This window comes from Rhipicephalus microplus, chromosome 1 (genome assembly GCF_043290135.1).
Source record: "Rhipicephalus microplus isolate Deutch F79 chromosome 1, USDA_Rmic, whole genome shotgun sequence".
NCBI lineage: Eukaryota > Metazoa > Arthropoda > Arachnida > Ixodida > Ixodidae > Rhipicephalus > Rhipicephalus microplus.
This window is the reverse complement of record NC_134700.1, coordinates 186176295-186202041: the sequence shown is the minus strand read 5'-3', so window position 1 is coordinate 186202041 and position 25747 is coordinate 186176295. Positions and strand designations below refer to the sequence as shown.

General features: G+C 45.6%; 1 protein-coding gene across 1 annotated transcript in view; it reads left to right on the top strand.

Moving 5' to 3' along the window:
• The window catches only part of LOC119178533 (neuroligin-4, X-linked), an 82428-nt gene extending 63788 nt beyond the window's left edge, over positions 1 to 18640 (top strand). The window contains 2 exon segments of the mRNA XM_075867983.1: positions 9269 to 9459; positions 16627 to 18640. Coding sequence (XP_075724098.1) covers positions 9269 to 9424 — 156 coding nt within the window. The 3' untranslated portion in view covers positions 9425 to 9459; positions 16627 to 18640.
• Positions 18641 to 25747: the final 7107 nt, after the last annotated feature.

The window sequence follows — 25747 nt, the reverse complement described above, 5'->3', positions numbered from 1 at the left end:
TCTATATGTGGCCGTGCACGCTTTACAGGCACAAATCGCACTTTTGTTTAGATAATGCTTGAAGTATTCTCGCTTTAGGTTGATTTTCTTCTACGAATATGAGCACGGAATTACATCGCCATAACGTTATGCTACATGTTTGGCAGCAATACTTATTCAGCTGCAAGTCATGAATACTGAAATATTATTTAATTACCTTAGAGGTAATAGGTGCACATCGGTGTACGTTGCGAGATTTCTCAGTTGAAGCATGAATAGGAGTTACAGTAAATAACCTAAGCGTTTTGTGAAAATTCCCTCATATTATCACATACCTTCAGTTAAAGCACGTCGAGAAGTGATACTTCTTTACCACAAAAAGCGGTTAAATTCAAGAATAATTAACTATGAGTTGACGGCTGGATTGAGATACGAGAAGTGTTTTAGATTTGAGAAAACAAGAACGTCAAACTCGCTCAGGAAAAGGAAAAGAGACAAATATTCTGAGATCAGTCCCAGTGAATGTTTCATTTTGAAATGCCACACTCCGCGTGAAACTAATGCGTTGCGGTTTTGTAGGTGCATCCTGAAGAGTGGTTGCTTTCGAGTTTAAGTCAAAAGCATTACCCTAATTCTTAGGACTCGCACACGTTTCACAACAGTGTGTGTTAATCTGCATATGCTTGCTTTATTATCGTACACAAAAACCGCCTTCATCAAATTGCATGAGGCATAAATGAAGGCAGCTTTCGCGCCAGTCTTATGGCCATTTTAGCATTGTAATGAGTTCGTCATAAAGACGCTTACCGAGTCCTCATAAAGTAGAAATGCTACATGCAGATACCCCTTCAATCAAACGTGATTTTGGATGCCTGCAGCGAATGATACTGCACCAGGATGTGTAGTCGTGTAATAAAAATAATAACAAATCTGGAGATTATTGCTATTTTTGTCTACGATTCATCAGAAAATTGGGACGCTTTCGGAGATGCGGACAAAGAGAAATCATGTTCATTTCAGCGTAACGTTAGTACTATCTCTCTTCACTACATTAAATTCTATATCTTGTACCGCTGCTGTGGCTTTGAAATAGCCGCAACGGGCAGTTTCACGGGAACTGGAGAGTTTTGGGTAACGTTGTTTGTGCTCAACAGACCTATGGAGTTTATAGAAGGTGAAACTGATCACCTATACCCGAGGATTGGACACTGGACCACGATGTCTGCAAAAATAGAACATTTATGCTTTGAGTGCTTTGTAATTATTTTAGATGAATGAGTGCCTCAGTAGCAAGTTTATTGTTTACTTAGAACTCCGTATATACTTAGTGTTATAGGCCTAACACTCAGTCTATAACAGACCAGTTATGTGAAGCCCACAAGGTAAGGTAATATTTCTAGCAACCTATTTGTAACACTGCATACAAAGTGTCGCCATGAAAAAAGGGGGCACATACAGTTAGAGTTTTTTCACTAGATGGTAAAAAGATAGTTAACCACATGTGATCTATGCCTGCGCCTGGGAGCAATTTTTGAGGTTTAGAGACTCTACTTGTAAAAACGTTGGAGCCGACTCAGCATAATATTGCCGCGCGCTTGATCTGCCAGCGCAAAAGAGGCAGACGAAGTGGCAGTTCCCCTGGTGCCATTGTTCTGTTTTTGGCTGCGCTGAGCCGACCGCTCTTCGGACTTTTGTGAGGACGCCTTAAAAACGTCTCCTGTCTCTTTAACGTGACATTTTAATGGTGGAGGTGCCGGGTAACCTCACCTATGCAACAGACTCCTTCTAGCAGCCGGAACGTGACCCAAAACCCAGAGCTTACGCCGGTACACCGTTTCAGTCGGAGGATTCGAGGACTGTCCCCCGAGTTTGTGCCTCACAGTACAAGTACGTCGACTGGTATGGAGAATACTGTTGCTGTCACCGCTTCCCCTACCGCTGGAGCCGCCGCTGCTCCAACCGCTGCACCCGCAGCTGCACCCACTCATTACACGCTACAAAAACCACGTGTTCCGAGTCCCTTTCGTGGTGGCCTCTATGAAGATGTGGAAGATTGGCTGGCTGAGTACGAGTACGTAGCGGATTTCAACGGGTGGGACGAAGTAGCGAAGCTCAAGAATGTGTACTTTAGTCTTCTGGATGGTGCTCGCACATGGTTCCAGAACCGCAAGGGCCTCCTAACGTCGTGGCATGAGTTCTGTCACAGGCTCCGCGAAACGTACTCGAGTCTCGATCGTCGAGAGCGCGCTGAAAGGGCCCTCCAGTCCCGCATGCAGATGCCTAATGAAGGTGTGGCTACATACGTGGAGGATATGGTTCATCTGTTCACTCGCGCCGATCCAACCATGCCGGAAGACAAGAAGCTGCGACACTTGATGCGAGGTGTGAAAGAGCAGCTCTTCGCTGGACTCATTCGTAGTCCGCCTAGAACGGTCGCGGAGTTCCTCACTGAAGCCGTCGCCATGGAAAAGGCGCTGCAGCAGCGGAACCAGTACGATCGGCAAGTGAATGCTACCTATACCACCGGGCTAGGCTCGTTCCCGACCGACGTGGGAGCGCTTCGCGAGCTGATACGTTCGGTTGTTCGCGACGAGCTACAACAGCTGCAACAGCTGAACCAGGCGCAGCAGCAGCCTTCCACGAATTGCATCGCCACCATCATACGTGACGAAGTTCAGCATGCGCTCGGCACACCTCGCCGCGAGACACCAACGCAGGTTGCTGCACCACTTCAGGCGTTCGCAACTTCAAGTGAACCTCTAGGGGTGACCTACGCAGACGTATTGAGACGCACCGTTCCGTCGTCCACGACACCATCCCCAGTGAGTGGTTTCCAGCGCACCACTTATACCGACACGTTCGAACACAACGCACCTGCACCAGTCCCACTACCAGCCGCAACCCCGTACGCCACACTGCAGTCCGCACAGGTGGTCCCTTATTTTGCAGACACTCGACCCGTCATGCGTAAATCCGACATATGGCGCATGCCCGACCGACGACCGCTTTGCTACCACTGCGGTGAAGCGGGTCACCTCTACCGAGACTGCCAGTACCGCCGACTTGGGCTGCAGGGTTTTCCTGCCAATTCACCCCGCCCCCGGTTTGGACAGAGACCACCAGAAATTGAAGATTTTATCGCTCGGCAGAACGTCCCACTCAGGCGTCAGTCGCGCTCACCGTCACCGCGGTCGTCATCTTATTCAGGCAACGGAAATCGAAGGCCGCAAGGACGGTCTCCGAGCCCTCGCCTGGAAAACTAACGCCAGCGACCTTTCGAGGCGAGGCCGCTGATTCTCGACGTGATGAAGACCTCGCCCTCCAATCGACGCGACATCGGACCAACGGAAATTTGACTACGCCGGCGCCTGTATCCCAGCTGAGCGACTTTTCAATGGACATACCTGTGCTGCTCGACGGTCGCAATTTAACTGCCTTAATAGACACTGGTGCTGACTACTCGATTATTAGCGGACAATTGGCACGTACCTTGAAGAAAGTGATAATGCCTTGGACAGGATCGCATGTACGTACAGCTGGCGGACATGTTGTAACGCCGGTTGGTTTGTGCACGTCCAGGCTACAAATACGAGGCTGCACGTTTTTGGTCAGCTCCATCGTGCTACGTGACTGCTCCCGCGAATTAATTCTCGGCCTCGATTTTCTTCGGGAATATGGCGCCGTAATCGACCTACGGCGACGCTGCATTTCCTTTTCGACAGTCAACGCTACGTCAAGGGACTCCAACCGCCGTACAACCGCCCTCCGTGTTTCCGACGACAGTGTCACAATACCACCTCGTGCAAGTATCCTAATTCAGGTGACTTCCGAAGGAACCAGTGACGGTGAAACAGTGGCAGAGTGCAACGTCTCCCTGCTGCTGGCGCTTGGAATTTCTGTGGCACGAGGCATCATTGACATTCGGAACGGTACAGCCGAGGTCATGATTACAAATTTCACCAATGAGCATCGTCACCTTTTCCGGGGCACTGCGGTCGCCTACGCTGAAGCCTTGGAGGACGTCATTGAGTGTTTTGCCTGTGAAGACAGTAGCCGCAATGGACAAACCGTAATAGATGTTGACATGAACAGTGCACTGCCAGAAGAGAACCAGAGGGCCTTGCGAGAGCTATTGTTTGAATTCAGGGCGTGCTTTGCTCAGTCGTCTAAAGTGAGTCAGACGCCAATTACACAGCACAGGATAATCACTTACGACGACGCAAGACCTATTCACCAACAGCCATACCGCGTCTCGCCGACAGAACGCGCAGCTATCAAGCAGCAAGTGAAAGAAATGATCGACGACGGCGTTATCCAGCCTTCGAACAGTCCCTGGTCCTCACCGGTCGTTCTGGTTAAGAAGAAGGACGGTACGCTTCGCTTCTGTGTAGATTACAGAAAGCTCAACAACGTCACAAAAAAAGATGTTTATCCGCTGCCGCGTATTGATGACTCGCTTGACCGACTACGACGAGCGAAGTATTTTTCTTCCCTGGATTTAAAGAGTGGCTACTGGCAAATTGAGGTTGATGAGCGCGACCGCGAAAAAACCGCCTTTGTCACGCCGGATGGCCTCTACGAATTTCGGGTGCTACCGTTCGGACTCTGCTCTGCGCCAGCTACCTTCCAACGCATGATGGACACTGTGTTGACTGACTTAAAATGGCAAAGCTGCCTTGTGTACTTGGATGATGTGGTCGTGTTTTCAACCAGCTTCTCCGAACATCTGAAGCGACTACGACAAGTACTTGAGGCGATTCGGACGGCTAACCTTACGTTAAAGCCGCAAAAATGCCATTTCGGTTACGAAGAACTAAAGTTCCTTGGACATGTCGTAAGCGCAGAAGGCGTCCGTCCTGACCCTGAGAAAACCGCCGCTGTCGCAGCCTTCCCGACTCCTGCCGATAAGAAAAGTGTGCGGCGGTTTCTTGGTCTATGCGCGTACTACCGGCGCTTTATAGGCAATTTTTCGAAAATTGCCGAACCATTAACTAGACTCACTAGAGACGATACGCCGTTCGTTTGGAGTGCTGAACAAGAATCAGCATTCACAGAGCTTCGGCTTCGCCTGGCATCACCACCTGTTCTTGGACATTTCGACGAGGAAGCCGAAACAGAAATTCATACCGACGCCAGTAACGTCGGTCTGGGCGCGGTACTCGTCCAACGGCAGGAGGGAATTGAAAAGGTTATCGCCTACGCAAGCCGAACCCTAACACGCCCGGAGTCAAACTACAGTACCACGGAGAAGGAGTGCCTTGCTGTCGTGTGGGCAATTGCTAAGTTTCGACCTTACCTTTACGGCCGACCATTCAGAGTAGTGACGGATCATCACTCGCTGTGCTGGCTTGCGAACCTCAGAGACCCCTCCGGACGACTGGCAAGGTGGAGCCTACGTCTGCAGGAGTACGACGTCACTATCGTGTACAAGTCCGGTCGTGCACACGAAGATGCGGACACGTTGTCACGCGCGCCAGTTGAGCCTGCCGCTCAGAGCTTCGAAGAGGACTGCCCTTTCCTTGGCTCCGTAAGCGTAACAGACTTGGCTTTACGGCAGCGAGCAGATGCTCAATTGCGACCTATCATTGAACATCTAGAGGGCCGCAACGTATCACTGCCCCAGCATATAACTCGCGGATTGTCATCCTTCTGCTTACGACAGGGCGTGTTGTACAAGAAGAACGCAGCCGCCAGCAACAAAACTTACCTGTTGGTCGTCCCCGCAGAGCTGCGTGAGGAAATTCTATTTGCCTGCCACAACGAGCCTCCATCGGGCCATCTGGGCATCACCCGAACCATCGCTAGGGTACGAAAGTCTTACTACTGGCCGAAACTTGCCGCTTGCGTTAAACAGTACGTTCAAGCCTGCCGCGAATGCCAGCGCCGAAAATCCCCATCTGTTAAGCCTGCGGGATTACTTCACCCTATCGAGCCACCCAGAACACCCTTCGATCAAGTCGGCATGGACCTCCTGGGTCCGTTTCCCTTGTCATCTTCCGGCAACAAGTGGATAATCGTCGCTACAGATTATCTAACCCGCTATGCTGAAACTAAGGCGCTTCCTAAAAGCACGGCTTGTGAAGTTGCTCAGTTTTTCATCGAGAGAATTGTATTACGCCACGGTGCTCCATCCTGTGTCATCACAGACCGAGGAACAGCGTTTACAGCAAGGCTCCTTGAACAAGTTTTTCAGTTAAGTTACTCCACGCATCGCAAGACAACAGCGTATCACCCTCAGACAAATGGACTGACCGAGCGGCTTAACAAAACGATGACTGATATGCTGTCTATGTACATAGACGTACAGCACAAGACGTGGGATGAAATACTGCCTTACGTAACATTCGCGTATAATACCGCTACGCAAGAGACCACACGATTCACTCCGTTTCGTCTTCTATACGGTCGGGACGTTCAGACGATGTTGGACGCAATGCTCCCATGCGACATTGACAACATCGAGAATCTCGACGAAGATGCTGAGTGTTTCGTGCAACGAGCCGAGGAAGCACGTCAACTAGCCCGCGTAAACATCAAGAAACAACAAGGCGTCGATGCACAGCGCTACAACCGCTGCCACAGACAAGTCGATTATAAACCAGGTGACCAGGTGTTGGTTTGGACCCCTGTGCGCTGCAAAGGTCTCTCTGAGAAGCTTCTCAGTCGGTATTTTGGCCCGTACAAAGTGCTACGACAAGTGAGCGACGTCAATTACGAAGTCCTTCCGGACGGAAGCCAACCACCCCGACGCCGACAGCTACGACCCGAGATTGTGCACGTGGTGCGGTTAAAACCGTACCACACACTGTGACAATGTTTTTTTTTTACGATACACGCTTCGTTTAGCATCGAGGCGATGCTCTTCAGGGAGGAGGGGCAGTGCCGCGCGCTTGATCTGCCAGCGCAAAAGAGGCAGACGAAGTGGCAGTTCCCCTGGTGCCATTGTTCTGTTTTTGGCTGCGCTGAGCCGACCGCTCTTCGGACTTTTGTGAGGACGCCTTAAAAACGTCTCCTGTCTCTTTAACGTGACAATATATACATGAAATTACACCTCTATATTGAATCTACGTACTTTAGGATTAACTCGTAAGCCGGGAGTGGGCTGGACAATGCTTGAACAAGCGCACTGCTTTTTTACATGGCTGAATCTCGCAGTGCTTTAGGAGCTTTCAATACCAAGGTCCAACTATCTCCCTGACTCCTTTCTTCTCTAGTTTAATGTATTTTCAAATGGTTTATCGTATGGCGCTTTCGCCCGAACTAGAATAAAATAGAAAGTGAAAGTGGAATAAATCGAAAGAGAAATGCTGAGTTGAGTGCATAATTTAGTTCAGACGTTTTGTTTTTGCTCTTGAGAGTACAAAGAAGCTGAAAAAAGGTTTTGCATGGACACTAAATATTTCGATGGTATGTAATTCTTTTTCACAATTTGTTTCATAATTTCTTGAAATTTATAAATAATTTAGACAGCTGTTAACTATGATTTAGATAACAAATCATGCATAATAAAATTTCATTTGAGAACATTCAGCGGTGCTGTCGCACATAATGGGTAAAAACGCACATTGAAAATTTATATCAATGCATCGCGATGATGAAAAAAACACCGAATATTCACGAAGTCAACGACGAGAAGTCGGTGAAGCACGGGAATTACTTACCCACTTTGAACCATGCAGAGAAACATTTAACGTTCCTTTACGTTTGTTTTATGTGGTTCAAAACGCGTAAGGTTTTAGATTTTGGTGGGTAGCAGTAGCCGTACGTAACGCTCATTTGCGGGACTTCCCGTGCCACCAAGGAGGGATCTTTACAAGTGGAGCAAACCGTGTACCTACTGTTAGCTTCATCATCGGTGGCAAACCCTCGCTGCACCACGGTGACGGCACTGTCGTGAGTTCGTTCGTTCCAGATGTTAGAAATCTTCGTCAGGTTATTGTTGAACACCAAGCGGTCGAAAACCTCACAGCTGTATCCAAAACTATGGTAGAAAAAATGGCGCTTACATCGCGCATCGGTGCCTTTCAACCTAAGGTTGCGACCACTTGCGGCGTTTTGCAGCCGTTCCCCGCGTTCTCACTGCCCCCGGATCCGCTTACCAGCGTTGACATGCCGCTGAAGCTTCTCTAGTCAACTCCAGGTCAGCTTGCAGGTGCTGCCATTTCACGGCAGCTTCACGAGCCCGCCACTCTGGATCCACTTGTCTTCATTGCCGCGCTGCAGGCGCTCCTCAAGCTCTTAGCTACGTATGCAGTATTGCCGTCCTGTTTTCATTGTCTTTGCTGTTGAAGAAAAACAGATTGCACACCAGGAGCGAGCCCTGGCCGCTCTAAGTACTATGTCACGCCGACGGGAGGACAAGGCTCGACCCTGAGGAGCTTCGACCCTAAAAGATAAAAGTTTTTTGGTGACGCCATTTGCAATCACACCGTGTGTCACAAATACCTGGATTAACTGTGAATGGTTCCTGCGGGACCATAGTACCACATACGTGGGCCATATTGCCTGGTTAGCAACCATAGTTACACGGCAAAGGCGCGCTATGTTTTTGCAGGCAACTTGTTCAAGCCTGTCGCTGATCGACGAAGCGTGCCGCCGATCACCAGTTGATGTGCCTGGCGTTTCAATGACCGGCGAAAGAATAAGAAAAACTTGCTTTCGGGACTGTTTCAAAGCATTTTTTGAACTGTCCGTTAACGCGAGGCGCAAAGGCGTAGCGTAGAGCTGAATAACATGCACCGCCGCTGCTGCATGGTCAAGTGGCGCCCTCTATGTAAAGTAAGCAACAGTTCACAAACACTAAGTTTAGGTTCTAAGAGATTGCTTATGTTAGTATGTTTTTTTTTTCAAATAGTGCTGAATCGACGCAAATAGTTTCCTATCGAAGCTTAAGGACATGAATCTTGAGCAAATAAAAGCACCACTTCGTAGCTAACGGGCTACCGAGCGCACGACGGTCGCATGATCAATTGAGATAGACGGCAATCGCTTCCGGTGGTGCGTCCTGTACACCAGCTTCTCCGCAGTGCGTAATTCCTAGTGGCGTTCGAAAAAAAATTACTCCACCCTGCTCTCTAAAGATAGCATATACAGTTACTCTACAGATGCCCCACATGGAGCGCCATCTGATTGGGTCTAAGTAAAGTAATGCCTACCTTGCGAGAAATTCAAGTTGAAAGAAAAAAATATGTTTTGGAACGAAATACGCTTGCTCAAAGAAATGGCTTCAATTTTCTTTTCTCTTTTATATCTCACTAAATATTTCGATGGCGGGCATGACTCAACTCAGGTGCCTCCGAAGCCGAACAGCCTCCTCCCGTCGGATCATCCGGAAGCCCAGTCCTTGCTCCCTCTGTCAGCGTCTGCGCGGGTTCTTTCACCTAGTGCACACGCTACGCTTCTCAGGCATCACCAGCAACAGCAGCACCAACAGCAACAGGCATAACAGGTCTCGGGCCACAACACACAGGAGCTGTGCGTGTGAGTACGTAGACTCACCTTCCATTTCATAGCCTACGCTGTCTATTCTGTGCGTGCTCTTTGCCGTAAATGTTTCATTCACAGAGCCGGCCCAACTGAGAATATTCACCGGAAAGGAGAAAAAAAACTTAACGCAGAATTTCTATTAGCTTTCGTGGAATATATTATGAAAAATGATTTATTTTGATGCAGGCATGTGGTTCCAAAGGTAAACACGTTCATAATATGTTTTTCTAAATTTTCAGAAATTTCGCCCAACATACTTATCACAATTTTCAATTTTCTCTGAAATTCTAAATTTTACGCTGCCGGAAAACATTACTCTCACTGATAGAAAAGTCAATTCCTTCTGAAACGCTTTCTGCATGACTTTTGAGAAGTTTCAGTAGTAGGTTAGCATCAACCTTTTGTTTTGTTCCATTTGACGAGTGCTTTGCTATACTTGAAACATTCACCAGTGCATAAATCCTAGCGCAAGATTTTACGAATAGATGGTTGATCTGCAGCAATAAAACCTGGCGGTTTCACTTGCACATAAGTAGCTTTCTAGCAAGTCCCTGCAGGCGGCTCTTTTCGTAATGTTGTCAAACTCGTAGGCAGTATATAAGGCTATGTGCTTACTATATTGCAAAAAATACTGTTTTGCTATTAAACAAACAGTATACTTTGTATCTTATTGTTTCAACAACGATATAGTCTCATTTACATACGAAATTTCTTAAAGATTCCATGGCCTCACTTTCGCAGGTGCAGACCCCTGTTAGTTATTAGTTTGTTATAGACTAAGTGTAAATCAGGACAAAACAGTCTACATCGCAAGCTTCATCAAGGTACAAGTGTTATTAAAAGTTTTATGGGATTAACAGCAGCCATTACAACACAAACATTCTTCTAATTTGTTTCCACCTAAACGGTTGTTTACGACGTTTCTACAATGCAACTTCTATCTCGAAATTATTGTTCAAAATGGCTATTCAAGTTCAGCCAAATAACCCGCTGGTGTATTATAATAGCTATTGTTATTAGTCATTATTGCTAATTATGTTCTTACGCTCAAGTTAATGGGATGCATTCTCACTAACTCCTTAGACGCGAAGCGACAGTAAGTTTCGAAAATCAAAATAACCGGTAATTCAGTTACCACTTGCGAATCAGGCATGAGTGGCCAGAATGCGTTGTTGTGAAATTTACTCGCCTTGCCCAGGTATCCGAACTACAAATGCAAGGCTGGTTCAACTTTTATTGGTGTGCGGAGCTGCGGCAACGGCACAACCAGGGACTAGTTACGAGCTGTAAGGCTGGTCACCGAGATTAAAGGCATGGCACCACGTGAGGCAGAAGAGCTCTGGTAGGGCTTGTCTCCTAGCTCACGTTTTGCTAGACACCAGCGCGGGCGCAAAACTAAGTTGCGTCCTTCGCCCACTTCACATTTACCAAAGAGAATCACTTCATTTTTATGTATTGACCAAACTACCTCCAACCTCCTCATTCCGTTGCTCATGATAAGTCTAAACCACCTGCTTGCTGCTTGGAGTATCGTTTTACAGCGAAAGCTGGTATGAGATCACAACTCTGGTCACGAGTTGCGCCGTAGTTCTCCGCCGCAGCTGCCACCGCCACCAATGTCTGTAACCGTTTTGCATGAAATTAAAAAAAATAATTAAGTACCGAAGACAAAGTGGGGCTCAAACCCGGGTTCGCTGGGTGCAAGCCCAGTATTCTACCTCTGAGCCACGCAGGTGCTTGTGACTTGTTGGCAAACTTGCCTTAGGCAGGCTTAATGTCGGTAAACCAATCGCGTTAATACAATTTTAAAGCGTTTTAAAACTGTGAAAAAACAACCAGTTATCGCACAATGCGAATAGCGTAACGAGTGGGTCGTCCAATGCTGCGACGCATTACGAAAGCTTGTTCCTGTTCACATAATAACTGTGGTGCATACCCACTTCAGGCATAATTCCTCATCGTCATCAGTCTCTGCATGAACACTTAACACAAAATTCTTTGCAAGTGTTTAGCGGATACCACGCTTCTCATAAAAATGACGAAAACTAGCACTGTGAATGCCGGCCTACTACCCCCCAAAATTATTACTAATGCAGTATGAGTATCAAGCAAGTGTGCTTGCGGTAGTTACCCAATGAGTGTTTAGAACAGGCTCTGAAAAATCGCTCTTCTAGCTTTCGCTGTGACAATGCTGTACCCTCCGCGCGGGCCTGGCATTTTTTTCTCTTTTTTTGTAGCCCGTGCCACAATTTGTCACCATGAGTGGCCGCGCATTGTTAAACATACTTCATGGAATGCAGCAATTAAAAACAGCGTCACAACCGTAGTCGGTGGGAAGAAATGCACCGGAGAAAAGAAATGTGATGTGACCCATGTTGTCGTCTGTAGGCATGCATTCCTGCGAGAAGTTTCCGATGGCCCACCCTGTTAGGGTGCTGACAACCCTTGTTAAGTTGTTTGCACCTGATGGCGCACGTGTCTCGTGCATAAGCTGCATTCAGGGGTGACAACTATCGAGTGGTAGGGGGTGTTGTGCTCGCGAGCGTTTATCACCACCGCCATCATCATCAATGTTAGAACGATGGCGCCGGCAGTGACGCCTAGCGGTAAGCCTCGGTAGCAGCACTGGCGAAACGAGCGGCTCTTTTTGCGGGTGGCGGGTGACCGTCCACTGCAGCGGTCCGCAGTGGACGGCACAGCGGCTTGTCTGCAGTGGGCCGTGGTGGTAAGTCAGGCGCTGACGACGCCGCCTTGTGTTTGTCATGTTGAGTGTTGTTTAATATTCTGTAAGGTTGTTCTACCGTGTGGATCACAGTTGATGTCAAAATTATTCGGCGGGCGATATCGTCGATCTAGAAGCAGTTAAATAAATGTGGGTTGTTCTGGTGCGTTCCGACCATGTCTACTGTGATCAATCACTTCAAGAGCGTGGTGTTCTCAACTTCAGACCCCACAACCCACATAAAAAAAATAACACAATTGTTAAGCGGAGGTAAAACCCTATGGGCCTTTTCTTAAATTCAAATACATTAAAAATGTTCATAGTTTAAAAAAAAGGTTTTTTAACCTCAAACTTGATAGAGCGAAATATATCCAACCATCGAAATTGCAAATAACATGGTCGCACCATTGCAAGGAAGTTCAAGAATTTACATGTAAAACAACTACTTTCCCAAAACCATTATCTCCTCGAACAGCACGTAGTTGGAACGCACTGCCCGATGAAGTTGCATCATTTGCAACTGTTCATCGTTCATAAATGCGATAGCGAATTGGCCTTCCATCCATTGATTGTTTTGTTTTCGTTATTATAATATTAGTATTGGCACTGCATCTAGATTGTTCTGTGTGTATGAGTTGTATTGCTTTGGTATGTTAAGCGCTACCTCATACCTCATTTGTAAGTTACTTTGTGCGTACTTTTACTTTTTGCTCATTGTGTTAATTTGTCAATTTGTTCGTTTTTGCCCATTGTGTTGCTGTATCAGTCACTCGTGCCTTCTTCTTGGGCAAAACTCGCTCATTCTGTCGAAAATGTTCAATACGTGTTACATGAACTTATGTTTTCGATGTTTCTAACTTAGAACGTTTCTAGATATTTTCCTAGACGCAATAATTTTGTTTCATTCCAACTGTTTTCTTGCATAGCACAATGTAATATCAAATGCATATATATCTACCCACTTGTGTCTACGACTTAGCATAGAAGCCGGCAGTATTTACTAAAAAAATAAATAAATTTCTTAGGCGGGCTATGTAAGGCAACCGTGCCGACAGCTGTTATCTCTTTGCTCTCACTTCCTCTCCCATTGCAACAGCAGCGGGCGCGCAAGCTTTCCTTAGCCCCTAGCAACCGGAACATGTGGAGCGAGAGAGTATTAGAGAGGGTAGGTGCAGTGCTTCGCCCACGGAAGGAAAGATAGAAGAGGGTATGCCCAGCCTGCGCGCTACGTGAAAATTGTGTAGGAAATGACATCATGGCGGCCATATTCACTGGGCACAATAGCGGCGTTGCTATGGTTATGTGTTGAGCAGTGTAGCTGGTCTAGCCGTGAACGGCTGCGGCAGGCGGCGGCGTGTGTGCCTCCGCAAGTCTCGTGCTTAGCCATGGCGGACAATATCCGTGCTCTGCGCCGCATTATTGGTTATGCAATGTTCTCTTGGCAGTTACGGCACTCTTAGAAACGTTTACAAAACCTTTCGTCTACAACGGGGTCTGTACAGTGCGTAGAACGAGCGCATATCCATGTGTCATGCGGCGGATGACGCGGATGAAGCACTTGAAGTGTTCAGCGAAAATGCGTTGGGCACCACGACGAAGGGGAACGACGACGAACGCTTTGCAGGTCAGTGACGATTGGGCAGTGCTCCTGCTTGTGGCGACGGAAGAAACTGTTGTGCCCAGCAAGATGCAATGAGGACCATGTGCACATACGTAGTTTCGTGTTCGGTATATGTACAGCAACAACTTGTATTTGCGTAATAAAACACCTTTTCTGTTCCGCTTGTTATACTCGCCCCCAGCATTGTAATTTCAACGTTAGAGAAGCCGCATTCAAGTCTTGCACCGTGCTCAAAATCACCACGTTCGCATGCTGACACCGGTGTGTTTCACGCGGAACACTGGCCCAGTGGCCAGGTGCTGCGTCGGCCTTGTGTCGGAATGCAACCGTAGAAGAAGGCGCACGACCGATCGTGTTGTGTGTACAGTTGTTGAATTATTGACGTAAAAACACGCGCCATTGTCAGTGCATCTAGCGCGCGTTCTCTTGTACTTGCTTCGTTGTCGGTGAGCTGTTACTCGCTGTTAATACCCGGACAAAATGATTTCGCCGAAAGTGTCGCGCTGGCTCAGAGTGTTGAGCCCCGTTCCATTGGTTTCAGATCGCCACGACAAGCGCGCTGCGCATCTCATGTGCTTTCCGTGCTGGAGAGAGAGTCGCGCCTTCTGCTTTACATTCGGATGTAAACAAGAGAAGAGAATTTGTCCAGTCAATAAGGCCGACTTCCGGCTTCACGATAGCTTCACAACGAGAGACGTCGGAGCCTCTCCTAAGTTTTTTTTTCTTTCCTCTATGGCTTCGCCGCTCCTTCTCTCGCCATTCGCTCTCTCTACTCCCTGCGCTCTTCCTTCCCGTCCACTCGCGCCTCACTCCCAACCGATGGCTAGCTTGGCGCCTCTCAGAACATTCGGAAATGTGTGCTCGAGACGCCACTGTGAAACGCCAAAGCAGAGACGAGAACGCCGGTGCCCCCCTCTTTCGTCCGCTCGCTCCTCACTCTTGACCGTTCACTGGCTGGGCCGCTCTCGAGACGATGGCAGAAGTCAGTGAAAGCGAAAGTCTGACGCCAACGGTGCCCTGTCTCGGCGCAAGAAATGCATTCGCATTTCCTCACGATTGCCTTCAGGGAGGTAGGGTATTTATTTCTTTCGTTCTACGTCAGGAAAACAATGTTTCAATATCCATTCTTGCAATGCTTCTCATATGCGGTGCGAGTGGTATCGGTGCTGCTGGGATTAATTTACTACATTTATAGTATTAAAGCATACTCAGCGGCAAAAAAAGCAGGGAGGTTAGCTTCTGGCTAACATCCCTGAAATCCTTTCTTCTCGTTTCTATTATTATCCTAAAGGTTGCATGACTCTGTTGTTCCACAGAAATGTATGTATGTAGCAAGGTACAAATATTTCTGGGCACATTTAAAGTGTGATGACCTTCGCGAACTTTCACGTGATGCTTCATACAGGCAAAAAACGAACAACACTTACATATATTTTTTTCAGTGCATGATAGATTTAACGACAAAGCGGAAGCTGGTTATTCTCGCTTACACATAGCTATCGTGACTAGAATATAGCCTTAGAAAACACGAGAATGCCATGCGCTAGGTATGTGCGTTTTGGAACGTCATAACAATGTGCGGTTGCTCATTTTCTTTATTTCTTGCTCTCGGAAACGACATCGCTAACAATCAGAGCGAGAATTTCTAAGATATTCAATAGAACAAATTATTTTTGCAACTGATTACTTGGGCACGCACGTGGAAATTGAACAGCGAACATTGATCCTCCAAGGTTTTGTCGCGGGAGAGAACATTTGAGTCGTAGAGAAGGCGCTAAATCAGGTTTTATTATCAAGCTGAGTCTCTGCCTTTACATTTTTTTTAAGGACCATTACTCTCTTTCAGATTAGCCAGCTTCCAGACTCTAGTGCTTCTAGTCCATCTATTTCACTACTGCCGCAAATAGGCAACAGCTTGGTGAAACAGTTTATTTAGCACAATGAAAAGCTATTGCACTAAAGTGTGTTAGAACAACTTTCGAATAAATATCGGTGTCTCTTCATACCTTCAAACTATATGAGAAGCAGCTGACTGACGAAATGCAAAGAAAGTGAGGAACAAAAAAACTGCCATTGTCGCTCGTAACGAGATACTCTACTCGTACGAAGCAACTAAAAAATGTTCGTGGTAGCGTCAGAGATAAATTACATGGTTAGCGGCCAAGGAATGACACATCACTATGAAGCTTCAACTGGGGAGCGCACAAGTTAATATGCGAATACCTTAAGAAGACCTAAGAAGTAGCTCAAAGCAACTCAAGATGAATATGCACCGCAGTCCTGTATTCTTTCACTACTACATACAGACCAATATTGAAGCGAATTTAAGCAGTGCAAGAAAGAGTCACATTTATTTCACATTACCAGGTGATGCCCAGCAATAGACCGTAAGACTCAGGAAGTTAACACAGGCCAGGGGGAAGCTGTGCTTTGCAGCTCTGACCCTGACCAGTGTTGCAGGGTTATGCAAAGATTAGAAGATGCCGGCTGGGCCAATAGGCTTGTGGTCACCTAATCACAAAACTGCCCATAAAAATACATAGATATGAACGTAAAGTTTTTACTCTTTCACCTTTTTTTCATGGCTCTCTTTTCTTTCGCTTTCAAGGTTCACTTGACCTGACGAGCGCTTTGGTTTTGTGCTCACGTAAAGAGAAACGTTTGATGCAAATATTTCGATAACCTAAAAAGGGTGCAAACATGCGAACACCATAAACACCCAGAAAGAGGGAATAAATGTTGCGCACTGCTGCAGCCTCCAGTTTTTCTTTATTCTTCATCTTTGTGGCGTTTGTCTTTCTTTCAATTCTATGAACAGAAGTTTCCGGGACCGGAGGGAAGAGACAACGGTCTAGCATCGGTGGTGGTGGCGCGGTGGCCTTCCGGGCGTGAACTGTGGCGAGGAGTTGCACTGGATACCAGTGGCCCCTAGGGACAATAATTGACTGACAGACTAGGCCGGACATTCCCCCTTTGGCTAGCCCGCGTCATCGGTGCGGGGAGGGTGGTGAGTCACGGAATAGGACTTACGCCCCAACCAACCTATGTTCTTCACTTCGAGAAAGCAAAAAAAAATGACTCTACGAGAAAAAAAACACACAGACATTGTTACTGTGGAGAAAGGAGCAACATATTTTTGTTCCTCTTGTCCACTACACTGCATCCTTCTCGACAACCACCAGCCACCACGGCGAATCTGCGTACGAGGAGTTCATAGCGTCGCTCTTGGAATGGCGCTGGCTCAGACATCTTTTGTGTGCCTGTGTGTGCGTGTGTGTTTCTGTGCGAATACCGTTCAACGTGTCTCGCGGATACGGTGCACAGTGGGTTCTTTCTGTTTGGCTCGGCTGACTGACGCGCGTGTTAGCCGGTGGGTGGCGCTGCGTAGTCTTTCCGAGGCTAACGAGAGAAGACGGTGGCCTCTAACGAGCCGTTGTGACAGGCCTTCGGTTGTGCTACTGAATGCTTCCTTACGGCGTTGCCCGTAATGTTTACTGACGGCGTATTTTTCCGTTTCGACCTAATTATTTGTCATTGCCGCTTCTGTGATATGTGCGTTGGTTTCTGACAAGACTTGTTGGCCATTTTTTGCTTTTCGTCCCTTTGAGTGAGTCAGCTGCATAATGGTAGCGGCAGCTGTAGCCACAAAGGCGTCCTATGACGCTAGACAACAAGACCGTTAAATTCGTTCTTTTTATTATTTTTTCACTTTAGCAAACACTTGGGTGCCGATCCAGCAAAGTATGATGAATAATTTTGTACCAGTGCTCACAATACGTTCCACGTGGCGCTCACAGACGCACTACGCCGACAAATCTACAAAACATGTGTAAGGACATGACTGCTGGCCACCCCTTTTGGACTGTTCCCAGAGCTCGCGATGTGGAATTATAAAAGAAAAGAGTCGAGCCCAATATTCTGCCACCATCAATAATTTTTTGTTCGACGCACATTTTAGAGAATCTCAGGGGTCACGAGTGGTAAGCACTTTTTTCGTTTGTAGTGTGTGAAGGATTTGTACAACCTTGTTCAAATGAATAAGACCAGTCGCGTGGATTGATTTTCAAATTATTATGTTACACCTCAAGACATAGTTACGACAATGACATAAGCGATGGATCTCAGGGCCGTATGCATCTATCTGGTTTTTCTAGATTTTTGCTGACGGACTTCGGTGAAAAGAAGTGAACGTACGATTCGGGACACAACTCATGCTCAGTAAGCGCAAGCTTCTTTCACTTAGTTAGTCTGAAAGAACTGTTGTAAACCGAATGCCATTGATTTGTATCATACACACATCGCAATATTTTCCATCACGCTTGAAACCAGTTAACGCTCCCGTGTCCTTCGATGAAGTAACATGTTTAAAGAAGCCATTTAATTTTTGAAGTGCATTTCGGTTATCTTTATTTTGTAGATTTTGTTTCAAGGAAGTGTTGGTTTCCTTTAATCAATTGAGAAACTCTCTACAAAGAGGATTTTCTCGAAGTTCCTCTAGTGATTCTTATTTTGTCGCCATATCTTGGCTATGTGCTAGATTTGTACAGTACTCGTTGGTAATAGTGATATCATTGGCCATTCAAGATTTTGCCGTTACAAAATCCAAATACAAAATAATGGTGTAACTAAAAATGCCATCTCATTGTGACACATTTAACACCGACATCAAATCAATACTTCCTTATTTAGCGCATTACTGTTAGCGATCTGCATGGAGCTGTGAAAATCATCAATAAAACACATCCTTTCTTGCCGCCCCAACATTTCACAATTAACTGAAAATGTTACACATATGGGTCTCTATTGTTTTCATGTGCCCTTTAGAAGAAAGAAAAGAGCGTATGATGTGTTTTCAATTGTACAAACAAATAAAGCTTCTTATTATGAATTTGCATGACAAACTGCTGGAAAGATGAGCCTCAAGTAGCAAAAAGGCTTTATGAAACAAAAAAATTAAGCCACTGCTAGAAGATTGTGAGCAGTTCGTTGAAGTCTTGAATATTATGCCGAATAGGCATAATGCATTCACATTGAGAAACATTCACAGTCTTCACTCGTTCAGAAACAGGCCTAGTCCAGAACATTGTGCTACATAACGACCCTGAAAGATGAAGGCATCAAAGGTAATGTTTTCTTCACTACTTATGATATGTTCAAATCATGTTGATACATTTTACGTACTGTTTCGGGCTAGTGCGAAGCAGTTCGTGATAAAGGTTACTTGCGCACCACACAAAAAAAGACGTCGTTGAAAATACACACAATAGTGAAATTTCAACTGCTATTTATTGGGAGAAAACAAAGTGGTTTGTTAAATAGACATTAGTGATGTAGTTTGACGGAAACCTTGAAATATAAATATGCAATCATTAAAGAAAACCATGTACATGTAGAGATCCGCTCTACTTCCTGCAAGAAAATTAAAACTTTTAGCTATTGTCTGTCTTCTCGAAGTGCTAGTTTTACGTGATGTGCTACCAACCTTTGTCATGGCTAAGCACAAGGAATTCTCTTTATCAAAGTATACCGAATATCTAACCATCCAGAATTATAACAGTCGTCACAGATGATGTTTCGTCACCAAACTCTAGCATTGCATTGTAACTGAGACCTATGTTACGTACCATGTAGTTGTTCGTAGCCTTGTACAAGCTGTTGCGGACAGTTGATGCTATTGTAGTGTGTCGATGTCAGTCTCTGACTTGGTTGGAAATTTAGTGTCTTACCCTTGAGTAAAACTGCTGCTTGGGCAAGTTGGTTTATGATTAAGGCAAGCTTACCAGCTCAAAAAGAAAAAAAAAACACTGGTGTTCCTTTTTGTATTTTGTCTTTTTTCGCGCAGCTAAATCCATTGTCCTCTTCAGGTATGAAAAAATTGGCCTCGGAGAATGCCCTCGAAAGGCGAGAGAAAAAAAAAAAACGACTGGTGCGAGGGCGTCAATCTTTCATGTCTTTAGGCCAATATAACGTACTTTGAGGGTAGCAGTGGGCATTACAAATTATACTCATGGTGCATGATACAGTTTAACTATATGTTTGATGTCACTCCTCATTCTAAACTTGAACGGTGGGCAGTGGTTTTGTAAGAGATGAGAAGAGAAAATTGAGTTCCGCAACTGTGTGCAGCTAAGTGCAGTGCGACACCTCAGCAGTAGGTGACGAGAGAATGGGATAAGGACGGATTAAAAGGTATAGAGTGACTAGTGAAGATAGAGAAAAGAAAAAAACTCCCAAGCATTTCGCCGAGGGTGAACATGGTTAAGTGCGAATACACGGGGTGATGCTATGAGGGGTATTTATAATTCGCACTATTATATTTATTAATCACACTATGGTGCCTTTATGGTGTAATGGTTCCTGGGAATCGCAATTTGATCACACGGGGGAGTTTACGTTAACTCACTGGCGAATGCCAACGGATTTTATTTAACTTTACACCTCTCACGACCCGCTCTAGACGGGAGACTGAGAGAGAACGCGGGCACGCGAGAGAGAGGGGTGCGCGCGCATCTGCAGCGAGCGAGGAGAGCGGAGGAGCGAGCGAAGGGGGAGGGGGTATAAGGCGCGTTACTGACACCGATATCAGCGTCGCGTTCGTGGCTTATTCGGTAGAGCGTCGTGCTGCGCCCCGCCAAGTCCTCTTTCTTTTAAAGATAGAGAGAAGACTGCGGACGCCGCCGACGGCGGTGGATGGTTTGGGGTCGCTTATAAAGTGTATTCACACTTAAAAGACAGGGACTTGGTCGAAGGAGTATGAGGACGGGGCACCAATTGGCTAGAGCTACGCTGGCGTCTCAGATAGTGGACGACACGACCGTTAAGCACGGAATCCACCAAGTGGCTCATAAATTTAATGTGACCGACATGGTAAGTTTTTTGCACTGTTATTCTTAAGCAATTTTCATTATTTAAATAGACACGTACCTGCTTCTGCTGCATGGGCTGAAGATGACTGCACGTCTCGCTGGTTGACCGAGCACTGTCGAAACAACCATTAAACAATCGATTTTAACGTGGCACTACAGCTGCGAGGGTCTAATAAAGCGCCTATTTGACACTTGTTCACAGTGAATAACGTGTCGTGTCCAAAAGATAGCAACTAAAGCTGTAGGGCCCAAGCAGGTTGAGTGTCAACAGAGATCTCGCATTTCTCTTTCACGTGGAACTACAGCGGCAAGGGTCCAAGCAAGTTGAGAGTCAACAGGGGTCTTCAATTTCTCTTTCTCCCCATACGTAGTCACGTATGGCTTCACACGAGTAATACCATACAGGATATTGTTATTTAATTTACAGGATATTGTTATTTATTTTCTCGTATTGTAAGGCCGCAAGGAAAGAGAAGGAAGGGTGAGGAGAAGTGTAGAGGGTAAGGCATAACATAAACATGTATGGTGTCACGCTGGAAAAATCATTTATACAATGATATATTAAAGACGATAGTCTTTCTTGGGATTCTTGAATGCAGAACTTTGGTCTGTCTGTCTGCCGCATAATTCAGGCACTCAGCCAAAATTAAAGCACTTGCTGGGCATCCACTCATATTGAACTGTTGATTGCGTTTATACTTGTAAGCATTGTCCAACATTAAGCGAAAATTACGCATATCTGATGTGAAACATCAATACGTAAGTATGCGGTGGCGTGTTTATTTATTATAAACTAGATGGATATGACATTTTAAAGACCCTAGTTTTTCTTAGGCGGCTCTAAAAATGCGACGCTATGCACAAAGTTTCCCCTGGCGACGATATGATTGTGTGACCTGGCAGTGTTCTACACGCTTTCCTGTTTACCAACACCCATGTCAGATGCAGATCATATCTTAGGCAGTGCTTGCGCTATATTATTAATGACAGCCGGATGCGGCCAATTCGACATAGAGGAGGTGCTGTCCTATGCAAGGCAAACATGAATGACTACTTGATGAAATACAACCCAACCCACAAAACCTGACCCAGGACAATCTCCTGCCAGCCATTAGGTATGGCTGGCAGGAGACTAAGGCCTTTCGGCGACATTTGCGGCCATGCGTGCGGAAATGCGGCCATTTTTTTTGATGGCTATAAGTACATGAGTTTGCTATGCGTTACCGTCATCTATACAGAAACGGAAATTGGCGGATGCAAATGCACATGGTATAGGATAAAAAATAGTTATTATAGTAATGCAAAACCATGCGTAATAGAGTATAAAGGTAAAGTATATTGTTGTATTGTCTAATTTTCGCTGACGTACAACTATGATATTTAGATCACAAACCTTGACACCGAAGCCAACACCGGAACTGCTGTGTGAAACGCTCTTTTATGTTTAAAAGCCCTAAACTTTGAAAACCATAAAAGTAAAATGAACATGCTTGAAACTGGCGACGTTCTCAGCGCTGTTCACTAGACTTCCCCAAACAGAACTATCCGGACATTGCTCTAGACGCCCTACAAGCATGGACACTTACGGTAGCACGCGCAAGATTGGGCGGCAGCTTGTGCAGGGAAGCCGGAAATAACATCCTAGCAGTGGTATCCGGACAACTCCGACATAACCAAAATGTCATATACAATATCGCCTTTCAATACGGCAATGGACATCGCATTCGCGATGTCCATCGCCGTATCCTTAGGTAACAATCCTTGGGTAAGCCGCAGTTGATTAGAATAAATGAGTTTCTTTTAAAGATATGCATATCTTTTTCACCCATGTTACCGATATCAACAAAAAGGCGATGAAAGAACTGTACACACACACATTATCAATCCAACTGTCACTTCTGGAGCAAAATACAAAAGGCGTGCATGACTTTTTTGGCTTACAAAAGAAAACCCGCAAAAGCTAAATACAGAAAAAAACAACGCCATCACGTGCACACCAACGCTACTCGCCACCGAAAGTAGCTCTCTTAAGAAAAATATTTTAAAAAGCAAAGAAAACGTAGCTTTATTCTTCATGCTGCTCCATGTACAGTCCCTTAATGTTTGTATAGAACTTTAGTCTATACCACTTTGTGGATGGGGTACAGAGAAAGTGCGTTATGTTTTTTTCCGTTTCTCAGTACTCTTCGCAACAATCACGGTACCCAGTAAACCAATCCAAGGGCTCTTCTTTTTGCAGCCTGCTTTCCCGCATGTTTTCTACAAAATTCCGAACGCTTTAAACAATTCAACCTCAGCTTTAAAAAATGAAACATCGTTGAAATAAGACTGGGAGCCCCACATATATTTGTGAACTGCTTTCGATTTTTCGTTGCCAGATCACATTGCCAACTTGGTAGTAAAAGCATTGAACTGATAAGACAGAAGACACCAGCTTTACTGTCCGCCCCGAAATCTTAATTATAAAGAGGTAGAAGCGAGAGAAGTACAAGAATATATCGGTTTAGGGGCTGTTACAGAACTGAGCTTGCTCAATTCATTCCACAGTTCGAGCTACAGCGTCCCTCATGAAAACATATATAAAAGTTCTGAATCTCAGGGAGTTATCGTGTTGCACGAATCACTTCCTGTTTTCATAAATTACGCGCATCACCGGATAAGCCTGCTACTTGCCACATTTATACATTCATTATGAAAGAAACGCCAAAAAGTAATAACATGTGCATGCACAACTGGAAGTCATCCTATGTTTATACAAATTGTCGCCTAAATTTGTGAAGATTTGAAAAAAAAGAACTGCTACAATTGACTAAAAAACCGCAATAATGTAGTGTTCAAATAAGAAATTATTGTTGTAAAGCTGTACTAACCTGATGCGCTCCATCACACTTTCACAAAATATACATACACTAGCTTTGAGGCTAAGGGGACAGATGCACTTTTCAAATATTCTTAGACCTCCGAACATTTTATGAGGTTTACCCGGACAAAGTGTGCTTTACTTTTTCAAATTTATCAAGAAATAATAATAAAAATGTTTTAATAAGTGAGGTTCATTACTTTTCATCCGATTTATTTTGCGTAAATAAAATGCAACCTTTGAACTTGCTGTGATTTATTCAGAAGTCGCTTCTCCTAAATGTCGGGGTTTAGATCATAAAACCTCGTTATAAAGTCGGAGAACGCCGTAGAAAAGGGCTCCCTTAACTCCCACCATCTTATAGTTTATATCGTACACCTATACATGACACGGGCTTCAAGGAGTTTCACCCTAGTCTGAAATGCAGTTAACATGGCCCAAATTTCAATCTCCTCTTTCGCGTGAGTCGTTAAGCACTATAGCTCGACATTATCGCAGCTGGTGATTCCCAAATTAGAAGTACAATCTTTTGCCACCGCAGTACTGTTTGAAAAATATTTACGTTTTTGTTAATTGGGCATATTTAAGATTATGTGCTCTGCAACCAGTGTTTTAAGTAAAAAACAAAACAAAAACTAAGAATACTTTGGTGTGAAGCATAAGTAAAAATAAAAGCAACAGATTCACATGGATGCACCTGCGCCTATTATTTCTCTGCAATATTTGCCCTGCTATTACCGATAACAATCCCGTAAAGAAAAGATCAACTGGCACGCGTCTACTGAAAGATTTTAGCACTCTCTTGAGCTCTCCTATCAAGCCGTCTTCATTTCCCTATAACGTTCCTTTTTAAATTGTTTTGTCTCTCTCTCACTGGTGAACAACGAGTCGCATACTCAATGGCGCATGAAAACATGAGGAGGTCGTTGTTTAGGAAAGGAAGCGGATGTGGCTTGGCACAACCGCAGTGGGAAGCTGCGAGAAGAGGAAAGAGGGAATCGACGCTCTTCCACGCACTCCCGCTACACTCTCCCGATTGGGAGAGAGTGTGTGTCTCTCACGCTCCAGAAGGGAGAGTGATGCGGGTAAACGGGAGCGTGCAACCCCTTGCGCAGTGGGAAGTGGCGTTGGTGAGGAAGGCACTGGAGAAAGGAGGATGGCGACGGATCTGACGGAGACTCGCTGGCGCTACACACTCGGACTAGACGCAGCCAACGGCGTTTCCGTGGGAGCGGCCGCGCTGCTTCGGCAACGTGCTGCCAACCGTTGTTCATCATCGCCAGACCACATCGTGATTCATTGGCTACCCTCAATCTGTCCTTAGGCGCCAGGGTTCGTCACAGAGTGTGCGCATTGTGCTCTGCTTCTGCTAAAGTGTTTTTGTTGTTCACCATCTGTCTGCGGGAAGAAAGTTCAGTTGCACTTTTTCGACTCGTAAACCGGTAATCGTCGTGTGTTGTCATCGCCAGCAACTTGAAACTCAGCAACGTTTTGACGTATATGCGCTAGTGTTAAGTGGCATCGCGGTGGACTATCACATTTTCGCACTATGTTGCAGCTGTAGGCATGATGGAAACTAGGTGGACAGAGACGCGCATTTTATTTTTGTCTTATCAAGTTGTTCGCGTGAATTTGGTGCGGAAGAGGTAGCGTCACTTTTGGTGTTGGTATTCTCTTGTTGAACGTGCCAGTTGTCTTCAGCTCACCATCGTCCCTTCGCAGTAATTTTTTCGGGCTAGCTGTTGGCTTTTTCCGTTTTAGTTTGTCATTGATGAGTATTGGGAATCACCCAATTTCTGTAGGGCGTACCTATTTGTGCTGATACGTTAGGAAGGGGGTGGAGCAAATACACTGCGGTGATCAACTTCTACGTGAAAGGCTTACTTAGCCATTGCTAAGCTATAATTAAACAAGATGAGACAAGTTACAATTATTCAGGTCTTATTGAAAAATAGAAGACAATGCTGTGATAAGTCTGATTGCGACGTGAGTAAAGATACTGCCACGATTTCTTAAACAGAGCTCGCTATGCCGAGCTTGCTATAAAAAATTTTCTTCAGTTGCCTTGCTACAGAATGAAATTTTACTCCTATCATGTGTTCATTAGCGCATCCGATCCCAAGCTGTGTGTTGTTCATGATGAGCTTTTTCGACGAGATCGCGCGAATCAAAGAGTATTTAGGCAAAATGTTTCTCTCTCTCTCTCTCTCTCT